The sequence below is a fragment of the Pituophis catenifer genome, unplaced genomic scaffold (assembly GCF_029215685.1).
Source record: "Pituophis catenifer annectens isolate HBS135680 unplaced genomic scaffold, rPitCat1.0.hap2 SCAF_3, whole genome shotgun sequence".
NCBI classification, from domain to species: Eukaryota; Metazoa; Chordata; class Lepidosauria; order Squamata; family Colubridae; genus Pituophis; species Pituophis catenifer.
In genome coordinates this window covers 168,052,282-168,069,757 of record NW_027256883.1, presented here as the reverse complement: position 1 = coordinate 168,069,757, position 17,476 = coordinate 168,052,282, and the positions used below count along the sequence as shown (strand labels likewise).

The following is a 17,476-nucleotide window of genomic DNA, read 5'->3' as shown; positions in this document are numbered from 1 at the left end:
ACTGAGGACAAATACAGTCATAATCTACCTTTTTAAGTCAAAATTAAAGCATAAGGCTTTGTGAATGTACTTCTCCTCTTTCACACAGTTCCTTGCTTTAATAGCAAATAGCAAGTTTTGACATGAGTGATTTTCAGTGACAATGTAGAGGTGATAAAAAAGGATGGAAGAGTAATACAAACAGGATAAGGAATATATGCTTCTAGCTGATCCTAAAGGGGCTTTTTTGTATCCTGTGCAAAAGAAAGGAAAATCCCTCCAGGATCCCCCTGAAGGAAAAAAGGGATGCTGGAGGAAGGAATGAAGAAGGAAGGAGTAATCTTTCAAGAAAAAGGCCTGTTGGAGTAATTCCTAAAGAAATAAATGGTTCATCCTGCTCTGAAATACTACTGAATTTGAACTGGCATTTCTTATTAACTAATAACAAATGTTTGTGAATATTAAAAAAAAAATACAGATTCATACCCATTTTTTAAAATATGATTTTTGTAATTTAGGAAATAAATGAACTTATTAATTAGTTGTTGAACTCACCAAAGATAATGACTACTGCAGCTTCAATCACAACAATACACAAGCACACAACAGATACAAACTTAAAGTGAACCGCTCCAAACTCGATTGCAGAGAATATGACTTCAGGAACAGAGTGGTCAATGCCTGGAATGCACTACCTGACTGTGGTTTCATCCCAAAACCCCCAAAATTTTAACCTAAGACTGTCTACTGTTGACCTCACCCAGTGGTGAGTTTCAAATTTTTTTACTACCGGTTCTGTAGGTGTGGCTTGGTGGGCGTGGCAGGGGAAGGATACTGTAAAATCTCCATTCTGTCCCCCCTCCAGGGGAAGGTTATTGCAAAATTCCCATTTCCTCCTGATCAGCTGGGACTTGGGAGGCAGAGAATAGATGGGGGCGGGGCCAGTCAGAATTTTTACTACCGGTTCTCCGAACTACTCAAAGTTTTTGCTACCGGTTCTCCAGAACTGGTCAGAACCTGCTGAAACCCACATCTGACCTCACCCCGTTCCTAAGGGGCATGCATAAGAGCACCACTGTGCCTACTGTCCCTATTCTAATGTTTCCTCTATTCGTATCTATTTTATGTATTCAATTTATGCTTATATATTAATATTAGAATTAGAATTAGAATTTTTTATTGGCCAAGTGCGATTGGACACACAAGGAACTTGTCTTGGTGCACATGCTATCATATAGTGATATATTACTTAGTGCATATATTACCTAATATGTTCTTGACAAATAAAATAAAATAAATAAAAAATCTCATTCTTATCTCATGAGATAAGATTTTACAAGCTGACAGTGTCCAGATGTATTAAACAACAGTTCCCTTCTTTCCTAATCAGCCATTGGTTGTTAGTTTTCAGAAAAATGAATTGAATAACCATTGCATGCATTCAGAGATTGACGTCACTGGAACATCTTTTCTGTTTTCATTATAGCAGTGATGGGTTTTTTTTTCTCTATGACACTCCAATTGAACTATTGTTTCTGTCTCTGATATTATATGACTAGTCAGATTGACATACTGGTAACACAGGATATCAAAGATGGATTTAATTTCCATATTACAATTTGTTCTATTTAAAAACGATGTGTTCCTGGATATTATTGACATGCATTGAATTATTTTCCCAGTAGATCTTTTTGAACAACAGGTATTGTAGAACTGAGAGCGAGGCCATGCTCATAAAGAAAGATGGTGAGAGAATAATTTCCCCAGAATATGAAAAATGGAAATCATATAATTATATAAATAACCTGACTTTATAAATCTTCCCTGAAGGTTTAAGGCTCTCGCTTTTTAATCCTTTCAGAAAGAACTCCAGAGCTAAAAGTCTGTAGAGATTCTGAGTCATCCAGGTCATGGTTGTCCCAAAGGTGCTTTTTCAGGAGGCAACTGGACTTCCTTGTTTTTCTTTGAAGACGTTTTGCTTCTCATCCAAGAAGCTCCTTATTTCACAGATAAATGAAATGGGAAAAATGTTTTTATAAAATATATGAAGGACTAGCAGAAAATGTAAATTGGAAACGTCTCTGGCACATGGCTCCAGTTAAGAATCTGGGGTTCTTTTACTTTCACAACTGGGAATGGAAGGATGAATCGACACAGTCGTGTTCTGGAATGTCAATTTTCATGCAGGACAGAACCACCATGCAGTTTTCCAAGGTTCAACAAAAAAATTAGCAAGCATAAACTGAGAATTCTAAAATGTAATTCAATCAAAAGTAACCTTGTCCAACCTTACTAGAGCAACTGATCCTTATTAGAGCAACTGGGATTATTCATTCATTTTGCATTATTTCTTAAAACAATGGGAGCAGCTTCCAAGGAGAAATTGATTATAGTTTTTCATTTCGATAAATTATCATATATATATATATCAGATATTGCTATCAGGTAATGCTTTGTGAAGCCAAATTCTATTAGTCTTTTATTTAACATCAAGGGCAAAAATTCAATTGAAAGTAATTCAAACAGAGGAAAGTTAATTCCTATTATCCATAAGAAAAGGTATGTTAGTATTGGCTTAGTATAATAAGATTAAAGAGAGAGATATGGGACACAAGAACAAAGAGATTAAATAGCAGAGAACAGTTGCCTTGGATATAAAAGCGGAGTCACAGCAGCCTAGTTGTTGGCAAAATTTTTGGATTCCCTGAAATAATTCCCCAAGATGCAAAGTATCATGAAGTGGTTGATCCTGGCATTAGTTTGTGTCCACCTGTCAGAAGGTGGACTCAATAGGTGAGTATCTCAGCTAAGACCATACGTTAAATGAAAATAGAATTGAAACAATCTAAAGCACATTGCTTTTAGTCAAAAAATGGTGGCAAAATTATGTTTTTATATTTCTATGGCAACCCTCAGTATTTCTGCTTCTTCGCTTAATCTCTTGTTTGTGTAGTACTTGTTTGATAGGATATTATTGTTTTTAGTAACAAAAATATTAAAAATATGCAGATAGTTGTGATAGTGAAGGATATTCTGACTATCTTTCTTGGTATGTAGAATCATTCTGAAGAAAGGAAAATCCATTCGTGAAAATATGAGAGAGCATGGAGTGTTGGAAGAATTTTTGGAAAAATACCATATTGATCCTGGATTAAAATATCAGTTCAATAAATTCAGTGCTACATATGAACCAATGACCAATTATTTGAACGTAAGTATTTAAACCACAGAAATATGTATTTTCCTCTCCTTCATCTGACTTTGTAACTCTAGCATTTAATCTTTCTCCTATGAACAACTGTAAATGGACTGCTGATGCCTGAATTCAGGAAAGAACATAATCCATTTATTTATTTAAATCAATTTTTGATGCTACCTGATTATTCAGCAACATATTTTGCAATTATTTTTTTTTTGCTGATTATTATTTTTTCTGATTATTATTCAGGAAAAAATAGTTCTCTGTATTTTTAAGTCTCATGTGATTGGACCCACTGTTTTCTGACAATAATACCTAGATATGCCCGCCTTGTTAAAGAGCAACTTAATGTAATATGTATTTGGGATAGGTTTTTTTACTATGACTGGTGAGCATTCTGAGTTAGGGCTACAATTTCTCTTTACTCCGAATGAATAAAAGACAGCAACTGCATAACTTACTCCCAAAGAAGCGAGGTAGTTTACAACTGGAATAATAGATCCATTTACTTCTGAGTAAGTCACATTGGAGCCAAACACTATGTTTGATAGTAACAAGAAGCCTTGGTTTAAAGCATCATATGGTACAGTGTACACTCTTCCATGAACATATAACCAAAGTTTGGTTTATTTATTCATTTTATACTCATTAAAATGACAAATAACCCTTCAGATTTTAAAATGTTTTTTTTTTCTTTTTCATGGAGAATGGGCAAGGTGGAAGTAGAAAAAAAATCCAGTTTTCTAGGGCTGCCAAGCTTTGGGCTGCAAAAATCTGGAGATTGTGAGATGGCAGAAAATAGTGCACTGTGCCTCTTTGCTGTCATTTTGTAGTCATCTGAATGTTTGTAGCCCTAGAACAGGTTCTTGTAGTCACAGAGATACTTTTGAGGTCCCACTAGATCAGGAGTCTCCAACCTTGGCAACTTTAAGACTTGTGGACTTCAACTCCCAGAGTTCAACTTCAATTCTTGAAGTTGAAGTCCACAAGTCTTAAAGTTGCCAAGGTTGGAGACCCCTGCACTAGATGGCAACATTTCAGAGAAGGGACTGGAGGATGTCTCTCCTATTTGATCTCAAGGACAGGCAGGTAATGTCAGGGAGAGGTAGTTCCCTACTTATTTACCTATTTAGTTACTCCAAAGTTTTTGTGAAACCTGTCTCATAATTATTTTCATTTGACAGTCTTTTTACTTTGGAAAAATAACCATTGGAACTCCACCACAAGATTTTCTTGTTCTTTTGGATACTGGCTCTGGTGTTCTGTGGGTACCTTCTACATATTGCAGATCACCGGCCTGTGGTGAGTAGTCCACTCCCTTGCTGAAGGTTTTGAATATATGCTTCTAGGGAAAATATTTACTTTTGTCAAAACCAAATATACTGCTCAAAAAAATAAAGGGAACACAAGCAGAAGACATCCGAGATCTGAATGAATGAAATAGCCTTATTAAATACTTTGTTCTTTACATACAGTAGTTTTGTGTTCCCTTTAGTTGTTTGAGCAGTGTATATTTTCCCCTTATTTTAAACCATTTATACCTTGTCCATTGGTAAGGAAACTTTTCTGGGTTGCAGACCCCAACTCAGCCTTCCAGTCAGTGAGTGGATCACTGAAGGGAGCAGAGCTGAAAATTTGGGCTCTTTTTCCATCATTTTGGGTGCTTTGAGGGGGTTAAACAATTTCACCTGAATTTGCTCTTTCCTGCACCCTTATTATTATTTTTTACAAAATAGAAAATAGTTGGTGCCTACAATACAGTACTGGATTTCCCATTTCATAACTGTGTGTTTCATTTGCCAGGGCAAAAATGACAATCAGTTTATGAGAAAAAAAAAATCAAAATTCTAAGTATGTCACTGGGCCAAAATGACCAGAGTCATGATCAGCTCTACATATAAAGGTTTTTCACTGGAAGTGCACTTCCTAATACCTTGGGGCGGGGTATTTTAAAATGCTGAAAGTTGTCATGTTGCCCATAGTTTTGCTTTGATTTGGGTCCACAAAAGAGGACCTCTTGACCTGTACTAATAAGGATGTTTCTTATGCATGTCTTTTTGAAAAATGCCTCTTTCAAATGCTTTTATCCCCTTGCCATTTCAGTGTAAAGAATTAAAATTTTGATGTGGACTTTTCCTACAACATGAGAGAATGTTAGTGAAGTAAAGTACTGACTGTTGTGATTTAAGTATAGAGAAAATGATCTTTCACTACACATAGAGCAAAGCTTTTACTCTCTATTTTTTTCTTGCTTTGTTGTAGAAAACCATCATCTGTTTGACCCAAAACAGTCATCTACTTATTACAGCAATAATCAACAAACTTACATCCTGAGATATGGATCTGGTAGCTTGAGTATAATGTTAGGTTATGATACTGTGCGGGTGAGTGGATTTTAACCAAGTTTTTAGTCATTAATTCCTTACTACTATGCTACACTGATTAATTCATTAAAATTAACTCTTACTTATTTACATTTACATGTATAACTGTTTTAGGGGACCAATGCATAAAATAAGCATTAAAATGACCATGTCTAAAGAGAATAAGAAAGGACGCGGTGGCTCAGTGGCTAAGACACTGAGCTTGTCGATCAAAAGGTCGGCACTTCAGCAGTTTGAATCCCTAGTGCCACGTAATGGGGTGAGCTCCTGTTACTTGTCCCAGCTTCTGCCAACCTAACAGTTCGAAAGCACGTAAAAAATGCAAGTGGAAAAATAGGGACCACCTTTGGTGGGAAGGTAACAGTGTTCCATGTGCCTTTGGTGTTTAGTCATGCCGGCCACATGACCACGGAGACGTCTTCGGATAGCGCTGACTCTTCAGATTTGAAACGGAGATGAGCACCACCCCCTAGAATCGGGAACGACTAGCACATATGTGCGAGGGGAACCTTTACCTTTACCTTAAAGCAGTGTTTCTCAAACTTGGCTATTTTAAGATGCATGGACTTCAATTCCCAGAATTCCCCAACCAGTATGCCTGGTTGAGGAATTCTGGGAGTTGAAGTCCATACATCTTCAAAGGGTCAAGTTTGGGAAACACTGCCTTAAAGAGAATAAACATAATGGAAGTAAATTGGTATCATAATAAAAGCTACAGAAATAGTGTTCTGATTAAAATAACATACTAATCTAACACTGAAAGTCCAACATCAGATTAACCTTCACTATTTCTTAAATGGATGCAAGGAAGGGACTAGCAAAGTTTTCAGGGAGAGGGTGCTATTACAAAAAGTCTGGTCTTGTAGTACTCACCAGCTCTATGTTCTTTGGGGTATAATGTCAATAAAATAAACTTACCTTGAAATCTTGTAAGGATGAATTATGGCAATCAGATATCTGCTACCATTGGTGGTCATAGCTGGCATATTTGCTAAAGACGATAGAATGCATTCGGGACAATGATCCTTAATGAGATTCTTCCACATTTTTATCATATAACCGGGGTATCTCTCATCAGCATCTTCAGAGGAGTAAGAAAAAAAAAAAGGCAATATAACAGAATTGCAGCAATGTGATCAAAGCCCTGCCCTTTTTGTATTTGTGATCAGCAACAAAAACACAACGTCTTGATTCTTTTATTGCTTCCCATGGACGACCATTTTCACATATGGATAACCTCAACTTTTAGCAAGCCACCACTGCCCTTGCTAGACAGTGACAAACCATCCCCATGCTATTGCAAAGAAAATGATACGGAAGCAGGGGTGAAATGTAAAATTTGTTACTACCGGTTCTGTGGGCGTGGCTTGGTGGGGGGGGTTTAATGTGACTGGGTGGGCGTGGCCAACTTTTTTTTTTTTAACTTTTCAAAGCATTTCTTCTAATGCTTTGAAAAGCCTCTGTCAATCAGGCAACTCAGCTGGGAGTTGCCAGAGATTTTTCAAAGCACTTTTTTTACCACCTCTACAGCCAAGAGGTTGCAGAAAAAAATGCTTTGAAAAGCCTGTGATGATCCCAGCTGAGCCACGTGATCATCAGAGGCTTTTTTTTTTTTACTTTTAAAAGCATTTTTTCTTCGGAAGGTGTTGTAGAAAAAATGCTTTTAAAAGTAAAAAAAAAGCCTCTGATGATCGTGCGGCTCAGCTGGGCATGTTGTGTGTGTGTGGGGAGGCGCAGGGATTTTTCCGAACCACCTGCCACCATCGCTACCGGATCGGGCGATCTGGTCTGAACCGGGAGCATTTCATTCCTGTATGGATTTTCATTATCTTTATGTTAAAGAGATGCGAATTTCAAGAGAAAGTGCAGAGTTGTTGCAATGCTATGAACTACAAGTGAAATCTGTTTTTCAATCTTCTCTCTCAGATCCAGAATATTGCAGTTCAAAACCAACAGTTTGGATTGAGTGTGGAGGAAGCCAACTTCTTCTACTATGGCAACTTTGATGGGATTTTGGGTTTGACCAATCCTATTCCAAATACCGAGGGATCACTCTTGCACCAGATGATGAGTCAAAACCAGATTTCCGAACCCATTTTTAGCTTTTACTTCTCACGGTAAGATTAACCACATTATATTTGTGCCATAGCATGTAAGTATAATTATGGTTTTCTTCCAGAATGTGTTACCTGGAATAAAGCAATTTATTTGTATTCCATGGCTCAATCCCATCATCACAAATATAATCGAGTTCAACATTCCAGTAATGAATGATATTGAAAGAGAGGAGAAGCATCAGGATAAGAAAGAGGTTTAAAATTATTTTTGAATTAAATCATTGCTGATTTAAAAACTTACCCGTATATACTCATGTATAAGCCGACTTTTGCAGCACATTTTTTATTCTGAAAAAGCCCCCCTTGGCTTATACTCGAGTGAGGGTCCCACTTACCTGTTCTCCGATGCAGTGTGGGTGTTCTCCAGTCTCTCCCGCTCATCTGCAGGCGCCTGCAGCCTCTGTGGATGGTCCAATGACTATTGATATCACCGCTCTTCTTTTCTCCTGCATGCCAGCCGCCTCTGTGTTGTCCATGCCGTACTGGGCAAGAACCTGCAGCTGCTCTTCTTCTCCCGCTCTTCTCCAGGGCTGTGACGTTTATTTACTGTACTCAGTCTGCTATATTTTATTATGATGCCTCAATTAATGTAATTTTATTGGTATCTATTTTTATTTTTGAAATTTACCAGTAGCTGCTGCATTTCCCACCCTAGGCTTATACTCGAGTCAATAAGTTTTCCCAGTTTTTTATGGTAAAATTAGGTGCCTCGGCTTATATTCGGGTTGGCTTATACTCAAGTATATACGGTATGTTGTTAAGTGCAAGCAACCAGAACAGCTCCAAGGTTTAAGTCAAGAAGTTTGTTTATTGTTGATTTACCAGTTCAACAAAGATCTTACCAAACTTCCCACCTTCCCTTGGGAAAGCCTGATTTAATCCTAAATGTTTAATCTCATGTACTTCCTCTCCCCTATAGAGACCAAGGTTGTGGGAAAGTGTAGTCTATTTATATTTGTATTAGAACCTCTTCTATGGGAAATTAGGAAGAATCAGGGAATAAAGGGGTTGAAGGTGAAATCTGAAGAATATAAAACCCAGGCTTTTGTGGATGATTTGGTTTTTATTGTAGAGGATCCAGTAGAATCAGATAAAAACTTGCTCCAGGAGATAGAGAAGTATGGCAGAGTTGCAGGTCTCCGAATTAACAGAGATAAGATGAAGATTATAACAAAGAATATGACACGGAATTGTTGGAGTGAATTGGAGAGAGAATTGGGCTTTCAAGTGACGAAAAGAATTAAATATCTGGGTGTTTGGATGTCTTCCAAAAACACGTCTATTATAGTAGACAATTACACAAAGCTGTTAGCCCAAACAAAGATAGACCTAGAGAAGTGCAACTCTCCTTACTGGGAAGGATAGCTACGATTAAAACCCACATGCTTCCAAAATGGAATTACTTATTCCAGACTGCCCCCACGAGACTGGATAGTGGTTTTTTCAAACTGCTAGATAGTTATGTGAGGAAATTTGTTTAGCAGAAAAAGAAGCCCCGGATTAAACTTAAAATGCTCCAAGAGACTCCATGTAGAGGGGGATTTGGTTTACCAAAATGGGAGTTTTACTACGAAGCGGCCAATTTAACTGGATTAGAGATTGGATGCTTCTAAAAAGGAAGAGGACTCTTACATTGGAGGGTTATGATTTGTGTCAAGGTTGGCACCACTTCCTATGGAGAGAGAGGGGCAAGAAATGTGGACACTTTAAGAGACACTACCTTCGGAGAATCCTATTAGAATCTTGGGAAGGGGTTAGGAACAAGCACTACACAATGATTCCGATTTGGTTCGCCCCATTAGAGGTGGTAACACACTCAACACTATATAACAAGGAAACATCTTGGACTTATCAGGACTTGCTTGACCCTCAAGGGGACTTGAAGACCCATGAAGAGCTTATGAATCAGGGCAAGAAGGTAGATTGGTGGGCGTATGCCCAAATACAATCAAGAGTCAGAAGGGATAAAGGAAAGGAGGGAATTTATAGGTCACTACAGGAGCTAGATAAAACCTTATTGGGAATTGAAAAGAAATTACTTTCAAGGTGCTACCAGTTCTTGATATCACGATGGATTGGTGAGGAGGTGATTAAGGACACCATAATTGCCTGGGGGAGGAATCTTGGATTTTCCCCAAATCTGGATGAATGGGATGCGATATGGAATGGGAATATGAAACTTACTTTGTCAACCCCCTACAAGGAAAACATTTATAAAATGGTCTATCGTTGGCATATCCCCCCGGCAAGAATAGCAAGAAAGTTTCCGGGAGCCTCCCCGGCATGTTGGAAGTGCGGGAATGGTAGCGGGACATACTATCACCAATGGTGGATATGTCCCAAAGCAGGCAAATATTGGTCCAAGATTCAGAATTGGATAGTGGAAATTACAGAATATAATATAGAGCTGAAACCAGAGACTTTTTTATTGGGAATGAAACCAGATAAAATATCTAAGGAAAAATGGTACTCGATCCACCACATTATTACCGCAGCTAGGATAGTATACGCGCAAGAATGGAAAAACGAATTAATACCCACAGAGAATAAATTGATTTGGAAAATTACAGAATGCGCAGAGGCAGATCGGTTAACGAAATTACTTAGGAACCAAAAAGATTCTGATTATTATGAATGTTGGAATTTATGGTATATTTGGGTGAAAGGAAAGGGAGGGAAATGAAACGGATTTCATCAGTGGTATAGGCGCATATTTGTATACGTTAGTTGCAATAATTTTGTATGTATATATGGAAAGCATTGTTTTTAAAAATGGAAATAAACTTTGTAAATAAATAAAAAAAAAGAGTCCAAGGTAGTGTATCTTGTAACTCCTCCTATTGGGACTTCCCTCATTTCAGTTGATTCCACCACATATACTAAGGATTACTTTATTCACAGTATAAGTGTAAGAAGAAGATTTGTACCCTCATTTGTACCTCGAATTATATTCTTATCTCACAGTTGGAATTGTGAAAAGTTGAATTTTCACAGCCTTTAAAAACATGGTTCTCAGTGGAGTGAGCAGTTGAGTGAAGGGTGTGTACCTCAATGGGGGAACCGGAGATGGGTGGATATTTAGGATTAACACACAACAATCTCAGTTTACTTCATTGTTATTTTGTAATTTTATCCCACAACTGTTTTGGTTTTTTTTTTTTACTTTCGCTTTCTGGCCATATTTTCTGGTGAAAATGATTCTAGGGTTGTTTACTCTATACAAAAAGACCACAAGCAGATGAGAAAGTATAGCTAATACTCTTTCTTTTGCCCATTTTTTCTCTTTCTTCTCAGCCAACCAACTGTTCAGTATGGAGGAGAACTGATATTGGGAGGAACGGACCCCCAGTTGTACACTGGGGAAATTACTTGGGCCCCTGTGACTGAAGAGGCTTACTGGCAGATCGGTATACAAGAGTAAGTAATATCTTTTCTTCCTGATTTATATCTGATTCTATTTTATTTAAATGAGCTGCTTCTTCACCCTTTATAAATAATGGAAGGATATTCCTCTCACCTGTTGGTTAGGTGTATTAGAGTTTTGGCAGAACTGATTAATCCAATACTTATTTTTCTACTTCTAAATATGTTTGTGGGAAGGAAAACAGGCCTTGTTCTGCCTAGGATACAAATTTGGAAAACAGATGGGCATATCACTTCTCACCATCCACCCATCCAGCTAGCTAGCCAGCCAGCCAGCCAAATCCTCAATTGGCTAGTACTGTATCTGCCATCATTGGGCGGAGTACAGATCACTATAAAACATATTGTAAATAGCAATAGCACTTAGACTTATATACTGCTTTACAGCTCTCTCTAAGGCGGTTTACAGAGTCAGCATGTTGCCAGCAACAATCTCATTTTACTGACCTCAGAAGGATGGAAGGCTGAGTCAGCCTTGAGCCAGTCAGAATTGAACTGCTGGCAGTTGGCATAATTAGTCTGTAATACTGCATTCCAACCTCTGCGCCACCATGGCTCTTATTGTAAATATAAAACCAACAAACAGTCCATTGAGCAAGTCAGCAGCAACAATAATAGTAACAATATTCATAATATCAAATCATCTTAATAAATCTAATTATATAAAGAGTAGTAATGTTTTATTTCTAAGAATAATAAAATATCTTAAAATAACTTATCAAAAAAGGCTTCATCATAGAAAAGAATGAGATGTAAGTGTCAAGTGAGTCTCTTATTACGGAAATTTGTAACTACTTTCATCACTGTATTCAGAGACCTAGTATTGCAAGCCACAAGTTTAAATAAAAAATAAAGAAAAAGAAAAGAAAAGGTGGCTTTAAATATCAATAATGAATAAATAAAATCGACCATTCATCAAGAACATGGAACGCCTTATGAGTGTTGGCACACATTTATGAAGAAAATTTGATAAAAGCCCATAAACAATTCAATCCTAAGCATGTTTGGTCAGAAGAAAATGCTGCTGAATTTAGCAACTATACCGCTGAACAAATATGTTAAATAACTTAATATGCGGTGGAGTATGAAATCTATCTAGATTAGAAGATACATTCACTCACACATGAAGCTATCTAATATTTGAAGCTCATTCATTTTGCTTTTTTGTTGTTGTTACATTTGCTGGGAATTGGCTTCCAAAATTTCTAGTAGAGATCTTTCCAAGGATCACTTGCAATATTCATGCCTGCTTCTATAAATACAGCAGAATGTTTAGTGGACATTCTAATTGTAAAATATTGACCAATATTTATGCAATAGGCATGGTCATAACTATGGTGCCAATATTTATGGGCAATCCTCCATGAAGTATGGCATCTGCATTTAAGTGTCCCATCGATTCTTAGGCATATGTAACAGTCTTGATCAGCCTTCCTCAGATTGATGCCTTCCATCATGGCCTTTGTGGGCTATCTGGTCAGTAACGGCTGATTAAAGGCTGTATGTAAATTAAGAATACATAGGCTTTTATTTATTTTACCAATTGTAGTCTGTTTTAGTTGTTTGTAATGGTTTTAGTAATATTCTGTGTCCTTATTGTTTCTATAGATTTACTATTGGCAACAAGGCTACTGGTTGGTGCAGTGAAGGCTGCCAGGGCATTGTAGACACGGGAACATTTTTGCTAACTATCCCACAACAATATTTAACGGAGTTCCTTCAGGCTGTGAATGCAGCTAACGATGGTTCAGTAAGTAGAGGAAAGAATCTTTAACAAATTTTGTGATTGTTCAGGGAACTGTTACCATTACGACTAGAGAAATCTATTAAGTTTGATTTCATGCAGTTTGTTTTCTTGTTCTTATGCTTGTTTTGGCTGATTTCCACAATAGGAAATGTGAACTTGTTTTTGTTTTTTAATCTACATGAACATTTATATGCATTTTGGGGTATTTACTCCAAAATAACAGGGGTGTGTGGGTGTTGCATACTATTCCTTACAATGTACCTTTTTGTGCACACCTGAACATGGTTGAGCTACAACAATATAAAACACAATTTTTAAAATTGCAAAAAAGGAGTTTTGCTAGCGGTTGGTAAGTAAGCTCAGAAGTATAAAATTTAAATCTACTTAAAAAATGCAAAAATAATTATTTTTCCTGTTACTCTAGTGGCCATAAATAATCTGAATATCATTTTATGCACAGTTTAAAGGCATGTTTGACAGACTGAAGAAAAGAGATAAGGGTTTATAGTGCTGCTGTAACCTGGCCAACCTCCCTTATTGCCTCAATTTAACCTTCCCTTACATTTGTTCTTTCACAGTATACGGTGGACTGCAACAATATCCAGAATATGCCTACGATTACCTTTTTCATTAATGGTTCCCAGTTCCCACTTCCTCCTTCTGCTTATGTCTTCAATGTAAGTATGCTTTTCTAAATTCTCTGTGCATTGGAAACCACTTCATTTTAAGATGAATTGATGTCCCATACCTCAATAATAACGTCATGTAGAAATAGCATTAGGCTGATGCTACTTTATTTATAAAGAAAATATGTCCCTTAATTTGGAGCTATCAGATCTGTAATCCTCCTTCTATAATTCAGTCAGAATACTTGCAGATGACACAGGTGGCTGCTCTTGAAGAATCAGCTGCATATTATTTTTTAAAAAATGTTTTTATTATGCATTTTCCTTTGTTATACATAAGGTTTCATCCTTAATTATAAATTACTAACTGCTGCTTCTATTCTCTAACCAAATTAAATAGTACTCTGTTTCCTCTTTACCCTTAATTTTCATCATTAACCTGTCCATTTTGGCACAGTCTAGTATTTTCTTTAGTACTTTATTACATAAAAGAATCAGACACATATTGAAGCATATATAATATGGATTTTGTACCATGTCCTTTCAAGCAAACCATAGAAAATTATACTCCTACGCAATTGCATAATAAAATGGAGAGCTTGAGTTAGACAATGTTTTTATGTCATGTAATTTAATCACAATCCAAATCCAGATTCCATTAAAATATGATTGGTGTTCTTTCTTTTCTGCAATAAGGGCACAATCCGAAGCAATTTCATTCTTTTACAGAACAAGGGTCAATGTTCGCTTGCAATTGAGCCAACATATGTGCCTTCCTCAACTGGGCAACCTCTATGGATCCTAGGTGATGTCTTCCTTAAAGAGTATTATTCTATTTTTGACATGGGAAACAACAGGGTTGGTTTGGCACCATCAGCCTAAATGAATTCTAAATTTCTTTCTGGATAAATGGAGCTGATTTTTGGATTCCAACAAAATATTTCAAATTAAATTTGTACAGCAAATTGTATGTTTCTCAACTGACATCAAATCTTAGCCCCTTTACATGAAGTTTGTTTACTTAAGATCCATTGCTACAAAGAAATAAATTCTAACATGCCAAACTGGTGTTTGTAATATTCATTCTTTAACAATGTATATATTTTGGATTTCCACAATATACACTGTTTTTTGTCCACAATGAAATTCATCCTTTTCTCAATTGTTTTTTGTGGTAAGAAAAAAAAAAAAAAAGGGGGGGGGGAAAGCTGGTTCAAAATATGGGAGAAATGAAAATGGAAAATAATACATATTAACTGCAAAATGTCAAAATTGAGATAAAGCATTTTGGTAATAAAAGTTTTTTCAAGAAGCAGTTTTACCAGGAGGAAACATGTTTTGCAATACTGCCACCTAATGGACTTTGGCCCATTCATTGGATCAGAAGTTTGAATTTATTTCAGATAAGAATCTTTTCTTCCGTGTCCCAAAGGTGCTTTTTCAAAAGGCAACTGGACTTTGTTTTTCTTTGAAGACATTTCACTTTTCATCCAAGAAGCTTCTTCAGTTGGGACTGAATGGCAAAGGATGTAAGGATTTATACTCCTTGTAACCATCCAGTCGTTAGAACTCCTTCTGAGATTGTTGAGGCAACTTGAAGGTTTATTGGTGCCCTCGGGATCACCTGAATAGTGCAAATGAACCTTAGGGCAGAATTGGGCAGAATGGGACAACTCGCCTTGGCCAACTCGCCACGGCCAACTCGCTGTGGGATAGCTTGCTACGAGACGATTCCACAATTCCATTTGCTCATTTAAAATAATTTTAAAAGTTATTTAAATTTTTGTCATTCACATTTATTTGGTCCCTCCTTTGGCACCCTTTCTTTAATTATTCTATCGGACATTTTCTTCGATATTAGTGTAACTCTTTGTTCCGTGGCAAGTTGTTCTGTGGTGAGTTGGCATGGCAAGTTGTCCCAAGGTGAATTGGCAGCAGCAAGTTGGCTGTCATGAGATGGCCATGGTGAATTGGTTGTGGTGAGTTGGCTGTGGCGAGTTGTTATAGACCCTTCTTGAACTGCTGATTGTGTTGTAAACAGGAGATAGGTGGTGTCATATCCCTCCTCCCCTGTTGAGAGGACTGTTCAGTCTTAATGTAGATGGTGTCTTTGATCCCTCTTTCAAACCAGTGGTCTCTTTGTCCAGAATGTGGACTATGCTGTCTTCAAAAGAATGCCCTTTTGTCTTTCAAATGCAGGTGGACTGCTGAATCTTATCTTGATGGGTTTGTTCTCCTGTGTTGTGCCATGTGTTTTGTGAAGTGACTGTTTTGTTTCTCCAATGTTAAGATTACAGATCTGTACATTGTCTCACTGCATTGTAATGCATGTCTCACTGCATTGTAATGCATATATAAGACTAAATGTTATTGGTATTGCTACCCTATATATCCCATAGCTTGTTCAAAAGAGGTGCCACATAATGTAATAGGACAGAAAAAAAAGTAGAAAGTGTTTTTTTTTTTAATAAAGAGGCAAACTTCTTGAATATTTGCAATTGATAACCTTATTTTGGTAATATTTCCTGCATTCTTTAATTGATATTATTTATTCTCAGTTCTGTTTTTTTCTTATTAGCTTAAGTTGTTCCAGTCTGGTTTTCAGTTTGAGCCTGACACCTCCCTTGTATATTTCTGTATGTTATTAAACAATGCTTGCAAAGTACGGCAGGCATGGCAAATTTCTTCTATGCTTCAGTAATTGGCACTTTGATACCTTTATGTACCTTAGGTATTTTATTAGAGACAACATTACCACACCTATTCATTAATCTTTTGTTTCATTGAGACATGTTTTTGTAAATGGTGTCCAAAACTTTATTGTAACACATAACATACAGGAAACCTATTAGAACAGCTGTAGTACTGAAATGTATTTTCATACACTCAACCAACTTCTTAATTGAGATCTTTCTTTTCAAGACATCATGACATCATTCTGTTAGTTGACTGAGGCCTTATGGGTGAATTATATACAGTATATACAGGTCTATCAGTATATTTTGGGTTGAATATATAACCATAAATCTGTAGATTAAAAACTTTAGTGAAATGAAAAATATACTTCCCCTTTCTTATAGGGCATACTCATATGATATAGGAAGTACTATCTCATTAGCATTTTCTCACTAGCAACTTAAAATATCTTCTAAGGTCATCAACCATTGTTATATCAAAATACAGCAATGAAGAAAGACTTTCTATCATTTCAAAACAGCAGGATGATCCTATAAAAAAAGTACAAGTCTCTAAGTGTGAAATGTCCATTAAAGAAAAATATCAGTACATTTGTTAAAAACACGCACAATAATATTTGAAACATTTATTTTTAATTTTGCTGTCCAATTATTAGATGGGCACATTTAATGTTGGAAGATTTTAAAAATAACTGCTTATCTGCTGCAGCCTAAATTCTTGTCAGAAGCCTCATTTTATTGTTGCACACCATATAACATTGGGCCTGATGCAGAGCAACTGATAGTTGGATTATTGAAATAAAAAGAACGTAAGATTACTATGCATCTGAATTTTCCTGAATATGGTCTAAGTTTACTCAAGCTGCAATACATGAAGCCAGGAAGAAAAATTATTCTGAAATGTCTGGGACTGGAGCCTTCAAATAGAGGGGAGCAATGAACAGCATTTGCCACATCTGGGGAGAAATGGAAGTAATGCTGGGAAACATCTGTTCTTAGGAAAGAGCATCACTCCTGTTTCCTCTACCTGATACATAAAAGAGAGAGGGAATAATCAGATAGAGAAGCTGGTAATCAGGAAACGCTAAAAAATATAATTTTATTTGTTTGGTCTACGGCTTCTTGCTACTGTTTCCTTTAAAGAGTAACATTTGTTGAAAGGAGATTATTTACACTTAAATTTATGTGGCAGAGAATTATTTCATATGGGAAATACTGGTTGATAGATACAGTCTTCTGATTTCATACCGTAAACACTGGCTTAGTGGTTTAGACTTGCATGGGTAAATTTAACAGTTGAGATTG

General features: G+C 36.6%; 1 protein-coding gene across 1 annotated transcript; it reads left to right on the top strand.

The window, feature by feature from the left end:
* The first annotated feature begins 2,713 nt into the window (after nucleotides 1–2,713).
* On the top strand, nucleotides 2,714–14,357 carry LOC139314180 (pepsin B-like). Its single transcript, XM_070939732.1, has 9 exons — nucleotides 2,714–2,772; nucleotides 3,037–3,190; nucleotides 4,363–4,480; nucleotides 5,441–5,562; nucleotides 7,489–7,679; nucleotides 10,974–11,096; nucleotides 12,711–12,852; nucleotides 13,428–13,526; nucleotides 14,205–14,357. Exons 1-9 carry the CDS (start codon nucleotides 2,714–2,716, stop codon nucleotides 14,355–14,357), a joined length of 1,161 nt encoding a protein of 386 aa, XP_070795833.1.
* Nucleotides 14,358–17,476: the final 3,119 nt, after the last annotated feature.

Bases quoted from the DNA above. Each gene is read 5' to 3' on its own strand.
- LOC139314180 (XM_070939732.1), top strand. From the start codon at position 2,714: ATGAAGTGGTTGATCCTGGCATTAGTTTGTGTCCACCTGTCAGAAGGT. The intron at 4,481-5,440 runs GTGAGTAGTCCA...GCTTTGTTGTAG, and splicing joins TTGCAGATCACCGGCCTGTG to AAAACCATCATCTGTTTGAC. The intron at 13,527-14,204 runs GTAAGTATGCTT...ATTCTTTTACAG, and splicing joins CTTCTGCTTATGTCTTCAAT to AACAAGGGTCAATGTTCGCT.